This window comes from Phycodurus eques, chromosome 2, assembly GCF_024500275.1.
Source record: "Phycodurus eques isolate BA_2022a chromosome 2, UOR_Pequ_1.1, whole genome shotgun sequence".
Classification (NCBI taxonomy): Eukaryota; Metazoa; Chordata; class Actinopteri; order Syngnathiformes; family Syngnathidae; genus Phycodurus; species Phycodurus eques.
The window spans coordinates 21,706,885-21,719,031 of NC_084526.1; the positions used below are offsets into that span (position 1 = coordinate 21,706,885).

Genomic DNA, 12,147 nt, shown 5'->3' on the forward strand with positions numbered 1-12,147 from the left:
AATTTACTTTTAGACACTCTGATGTCCATTAGGCTTCTTGGACTGCAGTGCTGCTGAGTGCAGATAAAGCGGGTATTGGCTCAGGCTGCTTGCATACTTGTGGGCGGCGGAAGAATCAAAAGCTCTGTGTACTACTGCAATCACACCTCTGTGAATTCAGCAGTTTGCATGTACATCACAGCCTGTGTACACATTTCTTAAAAGGCTATTTCAGGGTCAAATCTGCAAGTGTAAGCATGAGCTGATGATTTAACATTTAGCATTAGAAAGTTTTTAGCCAATCAGAAGCCTGAAGATTGTCATTTCTGAACATATAGTGCAATTCTGATTGAGCACTATATATATATATATATATGTATATATATAGTGCTCAATCAGAATTGCACTATATGTGCAATTCTGCATATATATATATATATATATATATATATCAATACATCAAATATCAGAAAGAAGCCCCCAAAAAAGATGCATATAATTGGAGTTTATCTTTACTCTAATTCCCACAAAAACAAACTGATGTGATTTGTCATTGTAAAACTTATCATGTGTGCATGGGTGCTTTTTGCTACGCAGAGCTTATAGTGACTGCAGCGGCGCGGTGGGAGGATAGATTACCGGCACTGGTCAGGACTTGTCGATGTTCGCTCGCCGGGCCCCCGCGGGGAGCCCGAGAAGGCCTTCGGCGTCTTCAAGGAGACCCTCCTGATAACCATCTCGACGTGTACCGTCTGCTTACTCTTCCCACGCTACTAAATCTGCTCTCCCAGCTGCGGCAATTTACTTTTAGACACTCTGATGTCCATTAGGCTTCTTGGACTGCAGTGCTGTTGAGTGCAGATAAAGCGGGTATTGGGTCGGGCTGCTTGCATACTTGCGGGCGGCGGAAGAATAAAAAGCTCTGTGTACTACTGCGATCACACCACTGTGAATTCAGCAGTTTGCATGTACTTCATAGCCTGTGTACACATTTCTTAAAAGGCTATTTAAGGGTCAAATCTGCCAGTGTACGCATGAGCGGACGATTTAGCATTTAACATTAGAAAGTTTTTAACCAATTAGAAGCCTGAAGCTTGTCATTTCTGAACCTAGTGTCACTCATGTCAAGACCTCTTAAAACCTAGATGAAGTCAAAACTTTGATGAGTTGAGATAAAGTAAAAAAAACAAGACCAGATTAATAAATCAAATACAATGTCTGAGTCTGAGATGAGACCAAGAGCCCCCAAAATTGAGTTTTAGACCAAGACTGATCTTGTGTACTAAAAAACAAATAATGTACAGACCTCAGACTTTGTTTGTCTGAGACGATACGAGTTACAATACAGTCGAGACCGAGAGCCCCCAAAAGTGGTCGGTCCAGAGATTGAGACAGAGATCTCAAGTTCTACAACATTAGTAACAACAATGACAAAGTAATTTCCAGAAAAATCCTAGTGACTACTATGTATCAAGACCAAGACTTTGACTATTTGAGATCAAATCCAAGATCAAGTTAATAAATACAAAGTCGCCGATGTCTGAGTCTGAGACGGTTTAATTTGTTTTCAAAACAGACACAATAACAAATAGATGTCAAGACCGAGAGTTTAAGGAGGTTAGATCACCAGGTTAATAAATCCCACATCTGAGAAGTCGCCAAGAGCCCCCAAATTATTCTTGAGACCAGTCTCGAGACCAAGATCTTGTGCACTACAAATTGGACAAGAAGTCTTAAACTGCGATAAAGTGGAGAATGAGACTTTGAGGAGTTGAGATCAAGTAAAGACTGAATAAAGTCTGAGTCCCCTATTGTCTGAGTCGGAAAATTAAAAGCTTGAGAGCCCCTAAAAGAGATCTAGAGTACTACAACACGTAACAGGAATGGCCAAGTTATTTTTGGAGCTAGTCTCGATTTTGTCAAGACCTATTCCAGTGAGATTAAATCCAGACTAAGACTTTAAGGATTTAAGGACATGTCATGAAGACCTCAGACCAGGTTAAGGAATCCAGATTCCCCTGTCTGAGTTTGAGACGAGGCCGACTGAGAAACAGAGAGCCCTCTAAAATGGCCTTAATATGAGTCTCAAGACCAAGAATGATGTTGAATACTAAAATGGTAAATGGACTGCACTTCTATAGCGCTTTATCTACACTATCACATTGCCCAAATCGCTTTCCAAAGCCTCACATTCACCCATTCACACACACATTCATACACCAATGGGCAACTGCTGCCATACAATGTGCTGCCAGGCCCACTGGGAGCAAATTAGGGTTCAGTGTCTTGCCCAAGGACACTTCGACATGCAGACAGTCGGAGCCGGGATTCGAACCATCTACCCTTTTTTAATTATAACAATTATCAATAATAATTGTGTCCGTATTATCAGAAGTACTGTACTTTCGTGTCATACTGTATCTGTGTTCATTTGCTTTGTGACTTGCAATTCTAGCTGAGAAAACGACTGCCTTTCCACTAAAATCTCCCCGAGGACTGATGCGTTACATTATTGAACAAGATGTGGCTAATCGAACTGTGGCACATGTCAGCCTAATTTCTTTTGAATGACTTCTGAATTAACAGTTTCAACCGTCTTGGCGAGGGAGAATTGTAGTTTTTAGCTTTAAAATTATCTCGATTAGTTTTTAGAGGTAAAACACGTTCCCCCACTCAATCTTTCAGATGCAGCTAATACCTCAGACCCCCTCTGGGCATGTCATAGTGTGACTGCAGAATCAGTGAGGAAAAAGGCAGAAAAAAAGTTCTTCACCGGGATGCAGCTAAATGCGACACTTAACCCCTGGCAGGATTAGTAGCAGACAGTTTGTTGCAGGGCGACGCACAGGTGCATACGTGTCTGAATGGGTTACTGTCAAGCAAATTGGTACTGAGAAATAAAGCTCAGTAACTCCCTGGCTGTACCTGCAGATAAATGCGTGAGATACTTACAAATTCAACAAACTATCAGCCATTTGATCTTTTTCTAGATGTGACTCCCAAATGTGTTTAGACTTTACCCAGTGAGTAGAGAATTGAAGAATGACACTTAATTTGTTTTGCTGAAACACAAGAAAAGTCTGAAATCTTTCGACTCTTGAGTCAGCATTTAGGCGCACTTGAAAGCTTCTCTATTCTATAAGTGGACCTCCAGGCGAGGTGCGTAGATACTCATTTGTGTAAAACGTGAGGAGGGCTTAACCCGAATGGTTCTGTACAACAGCTTGTCACAAACCACTAGCATTAAAGGAAGGTTTGTTTGGTTTTTTTTGGGGGGGGGGGGGTGTGTGTCTTCTACAGCTGTGCTCCGATTGAAGCACAGCTGCTTCAAAGTTGCGTGTGAAGGACAAATGAAAAGCCAAATGAGAGACGTCAATTCAGCATGTTAAAGTTGACGGAGTGCTGGAGCTGGAGGACGTTGTGCATAAAAGCCTGGAGAAGGAGCAGCCTCTTTGGCAGCTTGTCAAATCTGCTGCTTCTTTTACAAGCATCGCAGAGATCCAGATGCCCGTGTCAAGCTGACACCAGGAGAACGTGTTTGCCTTTTAAAGCAAAGAAGGCAATTAGTAAAGACAGCAATGTTTACCTTGTGCAGAAAATGTCACTTGGAATACAAATTGGAGTTGTTTTTTTGTATATATTTGAAGTGAGAATAGATTGATACATGGATGGACAGATTACTTGATGAATTAATGGAAGAACGGCTGAGATACACTTGAGTGGATGGATGATGGTTGGACAAATAGATGGACAGGTGCATGGATACACGGGTACGCAGTGCAGTGGGTGGGTGGATGGATAGATAGATGGCTGGACAGGAGGATAAAAGAAGTAATTGATAGGTAAATGGATGAACAGATGACTGACAGATAGATGATGGATTGATGGATAAGTGGAAGGAATATATAGATGAACAGATGGGTGGATGGATAGATGCTTGGGTGGATGGAGAGATGGATGGATGAAAAAATAAATGGGTGAACTTCAAACCATACAGGTGCATGTGTGGATGCACGAACATACAATAGATGAAAGGACGCATTCGTGGATGGAAGGAGGGAGGGTTAGACAGACAGATGGAAATAAAAAATGCAGGAATAGTTAATTAGACAAATAAACAAATGTACTGTATGTATGGATGTCCAGACAAACAGAGGAATGCAAAGAATGAATGACAAATGGAGAGGAGCATGGAAAAATGGATGGATAGACAGTTTAACAGATTGTTGGACTGATGGATGGCCAGACAGACTCATGAATGGAAAACAGACAATTGATGATGACCGGATGGTCAGATAGATTGACGCATGGATGGGTGGATGGAAAGATCTGTGGGTATGTGGATTGATAGATACACAATTGCATTGATGAATGGGTAGATTGACGAATGGATTGACAGGTGCATGGCTGGACATCGAGACAGTCGGATGAATCAAAGGGATAGATTGATGAATGGATTAATGTACCATGGCTTGAGCTTTTAGTTAAAGGCTTGTTGTGCTTTAGCATTGTGTGTGGCATCATTTCACAAACAACAACAGATTGGCTGTCTTGACTTTCTGTCCATACTATAGGGCTATCATTTCAAAACACTTTCTAGCAGAGCCAAGTAACTTTGAGAGGGGTTATGGTCATAACATAAATTCTGCAAGCTCGGATTGCAAAGTGAGCAAGGCGGCAGATGCAACAAAATACTGAACTCACGACCTCCATTGATTGGAATCTTTTATATCGTCCAACAATTCTCTTCAGGGTGGAACCAAAGCACTGCGCTAAATCAGCGTGTACTAACAGCAAGGAGAAATTGTTCCTCCACTGGTATCTTTGAGGCCGCAGCCATGTGTTATTTATATATGTCAATAGTGTAATTTGACCCCCCTGGTACGAGACCCCGCCATAATCTCAGTGATCTCCGTGATTAATATTGTCTTAGCGTGTCGAGCTAAAACGCGCAATGCTACACCACTCTTTGCCACATCCGTCTTGTCCAGCTCATCGCCGCTGTGATTAAAGCAGCAGCACGCATGCACGAGAGAGGGAAATAGATTTTAAAACCCGTGCCTGCAAATGGAAGCTGAGAGGCGAAATGATGAATGGATGATTGTTTGATGGATTAATATCCAACCATGGAGGATTTACAGCGACATAGACTTCATTTCATGTTCGGCTGCCTTTGAAGCCATTAAACGGAGATCACAGCGTGCACATCCTTTCTCTGCCTTGCACTTTTGATTTGCCTGGTACCAGTGCAGCAGGTTGATGTGTTCATACAGAGTCTTTATAAATCTAAACCCAATTTGAACATTTACTTAACATGCATCAGCAGAAGTAGGTATTAGGAGGTTTTGGACTGATGATTGCAAAGATAAAATACTTCCAGTGGGTACGATAATTATTCAGACTCCCTTAAATTTTCACTCTTTGTTATATTGCAGCCATTTTCTAAAATCATTTAAATTAATTTTTTCCTCATTAATGTACGCAGATCGCCCCATATAGACAGAAAAAAAAGATCAAAATTGTTGAAATTATTTAAGATTTATTAAAAAAGAAAAACTGAAATATCACACAGCCATAAGTATTCAGACCCTTTGCTCAGTATTTAGTAGAAGCACCCTTTTGAGCTAATCCAGCCATGAGTCTTTTTGGGAATGATGGTTTTTTTCACACCTGGATTTGGGGATCCTCTGCCATTCCTCCTTGCAGATCCTCTCCTGTTCTGTCAGGTTGGATGGTTAACATTGGTGGACAGCCATTTTCAGGTCTCTCCAGAGATGCTTAATTGAGTTTAAGTCAGGGCTCTGGCTGGGCCATTCAAAAACAGTCACGGAGTTGTTCTGAAGCCACCCCTTCATTATATTAGCTGTGTGCTTAGTGTCATTGTCTTGTTGGAAGGGGAACCTTCGGCCCAGTCTGAGGTCCTGAGCACTCTGGAGAAGGTTTTCGTCCAGTATATCCCTGTACTTGGCCAAATTCATCTTTGCTTTGATTGCAACCAGTCGTCCTGTCCCTGCTGCTGAAAAACACCCCCACAGCACGATGCTGCCACCATCATCACTGTTGGGACTGTATTGGATAGGTGATGAGCAGTGCCTGTTTTCTCCACACATAACACTTAGAATTAAGGCCAACAAGTTTTATCTTCGTCTCATCAGACCAGAGAATCTTATTTCTCACCATCTTGGAGTCCTTCAGGTGTTTCTTAGCAAACTCCATGCGAGCTTTCATGTGTCTTGCACTGAGGAGACGCTTCCGCCGGGCCATTATGCCATAAAGCCCCGACTGATGTCGGGCTGCAATGATGGTTGACTTTCTCGAACTTTCTCCCATCTCCCGACCGCATCTCTGGAGCTCAGCCACAGTGATCTTTGGATTCTTCTTTACCTCTCTCACCAAGGCTCTTCTCCCCTGATTGCTCAGTTTGGTCGGACGGCCAGCTTTAGGAAGGGTTCTGGTCATCCCAAATTGCTTCCATTTCAGGATTATGGAGGCCACTGTGCTCTTAGGAACCTTAAGTGCAGCAGAAACTTTTTTGTAACCTTGGCCAGATTTGTGCCTTGCCACAATTCTGTGTCTGAGCTCTTCAGGCAGTTCCTTTGACCTTGTGATTCTCATTTGCTCTGACATGCACTGTGAGCTGTAAAGTCTTATATTGACAGGTGTGTGGCTTTCCTAATCAAGACCAATCAGTATAATCAAAAACAGCTGGACTCCAATGAAGGTGTACAACCATCAAGGATAATCACAAGAAATGGACGGCACCAGAGTTACACAAACAACAAAGGGTCTGAATACTGTGTGATATTTCAGTTTTTCTTTTGAATAAATCTGCAAACATTTCAACAATTCATTTTTTTCTGTCAATATGGTGTGCTGTGTGTACATTGAGTAAGAAAAATAACTTAAATGATTTAGCAAATGGCTGCAATATAACAAAGAGTGAAACTTTTAAGGGGGTCCGAATACTTTCCGTATCCACTGTAAATGGATGGGTGGTCAGAAGTACAAATGGATTGACAGATGTGCGAATGGATGGTTAGACAGATGGATGAATAAAAGGCACAGATAGAAAAATGGATGAACAGGTGTGGATGGATGGCTGGACAGAAAGATGAATGAATGAAAAAGATACATTAATGGATGGACATATTCATGAATAAAAAGGCAGAACAACAAATAGATGGACAGATGAGCCAAATGATGGTCAGGCAGATCCATGTATGGATGAATAATTGTACAGACAGACAGATTGCATGGTTGTTTGGATAGATAGGCAGATGGATAAATGGATGGATAGATTCAGAGATGTCCAGATGGGTGGATGGAGAGAGAGAGAGATGGACAGATCTATGGATGAAGAGGCAGAAAAAAGATGGATAGTCTGACAGATGGACATAAATAAAAGGGATAGACAGACAAATGGTTGGAAAGATGTGTTGATGCATGGCAGGACAGATTCATGGATGGCTGAACAGATGGATGAATGGATGTAACAGATAAATTAATGGATGTTTGGATGGGTAGATGACTAGACAAATGCATGGATGATAGATACATTGAAGGACAGATGTAAGGATGGCTGCGATTGGCTGGCGACCAGTTCAGGGTGTACCCCACCTCTCCCCCAGAGTCTGCTGGGATAGGCTCCAGCGCGCCCGTGACCCTAGTGAGGATAAGCGGTACAGAGATGGATGGATGGATGGATGGATGGATAAAGGGCATATATAGATGAATAGATTAACATACAAATGCGTGGATGTTCAGTCGGCTTTACATGATCAGTATATTTGGGACCGATCAGCGAGTTTAAAAAACTGATAACCGATCGCAAGATGGAGCAATGTGTCTATTTAAATGTTATGTGTTATATTTAAATTGTTCATTTACTGTATATACTTGTGTACTGTATACTGAGTATCTTCAAAAGTATTCTCTATTCAGGTCATGTATTTCAATCAGTCAGGTAAAACCAACATTACAACATGATAGAAATAATGGGTGCTAACTTACTGTAATTAAATTGCTTCACCCACACCGAAACTTTAGAGCATGATTCGACATAACGCCGGCATAATGCCCAATGTTCAGATGGATAGACAAATGGTTGGCTGGATGGATGGATGAGCCAAAAGCACATATGGATGCTGAATTTGATCAGGAGATGAATGGATGAAGGCATCAACAGACAGATAAGTTAATGGACAGATTGACAGGTGTAGGAGTGGATAGATGAATGGACTCATGGATTAATGAAATGATGGATAATGAATGGAATGGATTGATTGTTTGCTGGATTAATACCCAGTGTCGGAGGATTTAAAGTGACTTAATTGCTTATTAGGCTGCCTTTGAAGCCATTTAAAGAGATTCCACGTGCGGTAGCTTTCCCAGCTATATGAATACATGCGTAGCCTGTATATATATATATGTGGCTGTAAACAGACTAAACATTTGCATGAACACAAGCAGCGGCTATTTAGCAGTACTATCTATGAAGTGATTAGAAGACTTCTTTGGAGAGTTTACTGAAGGTTCTCGCCTCTGCCAACAAAGGTGATGTTTAATACCCTACTCTAAAGTATTTCACAAATGTGTAATGGAACACATGGCAGACGATTCTTCGCCATGCAGCGGCGATGGCGGCAGACAGACATGATATGTTAAACCCACGGTATCATTTACACGAAAGGACACATAATCCCCTGACGCCCGGGAGTTGCATTGATGACTGAATATTCTCCTGGGTTTTTGTGTGCATGTGTCTTTGTGTGTTGTGTATTGGTGTGCATTATAAACTACTTCTGTTCTAATCAGGTCGGAGGACACACCATGCTACCTATCCGCTGGATGCCTCCCGAGAGCATCATGTACAGGAAGTTCTCCACGGAGAGTGACGTGTGGAGCTTCGGTGTCATTCTGTGGGAGATCTTCACCTATGGCAAGCAGCCTTGGTTTCAGCTGGGCAACAACGAGGTAAGCAGTCTTTTGTTTGTTTTGCTGTTCATTTTCATTTAATTTCTCCTTGGTCTGAGCTGGTGTTTCCACAAGCTTTATTAAGCCAAGGCACATACAGTGGTCCTTTGACTTACGAAATGCGAGCTGTCAATTTGTTGATTTTTGGCTTTGTATGACAAGGACAATTTTGAGTGACAGTATGAGCAAGCTTCAGACACACTACTGCTTGAGAAGACTGAAAAAAGGAGAGATTTTAAATTTTTTGAAATGGATAAACAGTTAAACACAATCATTAGCCTAATAGCATAATTTCCTAAGCCATATTTGAATGTTTTTGGGAAACGAGAAAAAAACACAACCAACAAGAAGGTTCCATTTGCTGTTGCTGCAGTTGTTGTGACTCTCAGCTTGTTCAATTACACTTTATAAAAGCAATTTATTTCTTTACGTTGTTTTATTCTGTCAAAATTATTTTATTTTTTTGTGAGGCTGGAATTTGTTAGTGGTATTTCAATTCATGTCAGTGGGCAAAATTGATTTGCAATATGAGTAAATGGAGTTACGAGCTTGGTCATTGAACAAATTAAACTCGTAAGCCAAGTTACTTCTGTATTTTACATTAGAAAATGGCTCGGCACACCACACAAAAACGTGACAAAAAGTATTCTCAAATAATGATGGTCCCATCTCACAAATTTACTTACACCATTTTGAAATCGAAGCTTGTTTAGTTAAACACAAAGCTTTATTCTGTTGGCAACAGGTGGATACACAGGTTAATTGTACCTTCTGGCATTCAGTGGTCCAGCATTTCATTGCTCTGCCTGTCACTATACATTAATTTATCACAAATACATTATTTGTTGTAAATAATCATTTCATACCAATTAAGTGAAAATTGATCTTTCACAGCACACTAATGTGCCACAAGCACTGGTTAGAAATCACAGGCCTAAGCCAGTCATCCCTTTTACTACCCTTGTGTCCCACCATCTGTGTCACAAATTCTGTTGTATAGTTTGAGGGCCTCAAAAACTCACCAGTTTTCAGCAACGTGTGTATCCTGAAGAAAACTAATATATTTTAAGGATCCCCAAAATGACCCCCCCAAAACTGACTCAGCAAAGACCGCTGGAAATATAGAAGAAAAATCAATGATTGACACAGAAAGGTCTCAACAACACATGTCCAGAATTGAACAGATGCCCCATTTTGGTTTGAAGCTTCCATTTTGGGGGGAAATACAATGGGTTGTACTTTGACAGACTCCTACTTGGGAATTCACCCGAATGAAATTGAATGAAAAATATCCTAGGCAAAGAAGCGGCGCCGAATTGTGAAGCTTTGCAGATGGAGCATGAAGTCAAATTTTGACAATTTGCCATAAAAAGAGGATGCAAGGGCCCGTTGCTTGCATTTTCAATATTTCTTTCTTGTTAAGTCATCCTTGGTTAGATTTTTTTCACTCTCAGAGATTATTGTTATTATTATTATTATTAGGGCCTAAGCAGCAAACGCTGCAAGGGACCTATTATTATTATTATAGTTATATACATTGAAGAACCCTATTGATTTTGAATCTAATGAGTCCAAGATGTCTGAATATTTCAGATAAAATGTACAGACTAGCGGCTTTATGTGTGATCATTAATTAAGTTAATTGTAAATGTTGCTCACACAAGACAGCACCCAATAGATTTTGAATGAAATCATACAACGTAGCTGAGGTCTAAGATGATGATGTACGTGGGGAGATTGGTTGCATGGATTCAAACCTTTGACACAAATATCTGTAATAAACAAAAAGCAAAGTTTACCAATCTTAAACTCTTCATTTTATTTTCGTGGATATCGTAGCTGAGGTCTAAGATGATGTTTCACGTGGGGAGAGGAGTTGCATGGATTCAAACCTTTGACACAAAAATCTGTAATAAAGAGAAAGCAAAACATAATCTTAAAATCTTAATTTCTATTTTCGTGGTGAAACACATTTTGCCTCTTTGCCATCAATCATACCCTATTGTGTGGCATCATAAAAAAACATTTATAAAAGCAATAATAATAAAATAAAAAAACAAGCAGAACACTCTTGACTCACTGAGCTGAAGTTGTGCAAGATACTGCTAATAATTTGGTATTGCGTTTCAGTCTGCTGTGTTCTGTTCATTAACACATTTGTTGTACCTCTAAAACGCCTCTTCAAATTGGAACAAATGATTGAATAAGTTGTGTTTTTACGCCGCCATTAGCTGTGTGTGAAATCAACACCGTAGTATATGTGTGTGTGTGTGTGTGTGTTCCAGCATCCGCTCTTCCCCCAGTGGCAGCGAAGGTGGTTTGGTAATTACCCACCCGAAAGAAAAACTCACATTCCAGCTTGAAATGGAGACAATCGGCGTGCATGTTGCTTGGAAAGGTCCGGCGAAGCAAAGTCGGAGTGTCAAAACAACAATTAGGCACACGGGTAATTGGAGTATTAAGTCCATCAATGGCAACAATAAGTCATACTGTTAGCGTGGTCTTAAGTAGACACGCTTGCAGTTCGCGCCGCTCCTTTTCAATTTTTAATATAGATCCACTTTGTGTTTGTCAAAACAGGAGACAATCACCGTGACTTTGTTTAAATGTACCAAGTGTCGACCACCGTGAGTAATGTAATGTTTTAGCAAAACATTACCTTTTATTTTTTGTCATGACAAGTAAAGCAATCAGTCTCCTTTGTGTATCTCCATTACTAAGGACCAATGTGATACACTCACAACGAGACTTTACACCGATTTTATCGGCCTTATCAGTATCGGCCGATAATTAGCATTTTATGCTGATCGGCTTTAATGTCATAATTCGCCGATCCGATCAGCTCCGCAATAGACATTTACTCCGCGTCGCCATTGTGCACAGTATAATGGATCGCGCCGCGTGTTGGTAAGAACAAAATGGGGAAAAACGTGTGTTGGTGGTCAGGAAAGGACGTTCGTTTAAGGCTTGCTTGAGGTATGTTCACGTACTTTTAATACGATACGGCTCGCAAGCAGCCCAACAAAAACGTTATGTAGCCTAGCAAGCTAGTGGTACTACGAGCGGTTGGACGTAAACATGCCGCCGTTCTGTCGAATCATGCTCTAAAGTTTCGGTGTGGGTGAAGTAAATTAATTAAAAATACAGTAATTTAATTACAGTAAGGTAGCACGTTGTAATGTTGGTTTGACCTGA

At 40.8% G+C, this 12,147-nt stretch overlaps 1 protein-coding gene across 1 annotated transcript in view; it reads left to right on the forward strand.

The window, feature by feature from the left end:
• Window positions 1-12,147, forward strand: part of ntrk3b (neurotrophic tyrosine kinase, receptor, type 3b) — a 342,714-nt gene that overhangs the window by 316,899 nt on the left and 13,668 nt on the right. The window contains exon 16 of the mRNA XM_061669747.1: window positions 8,794-8,952. Coding sequence (XP_061525731.1) covers window positions 8,794-8,952 — 159 coding nt within the window. The remainder of the gene's footprint in view (window positions 1-8,793; window positions 8,953-12,147) is intronic.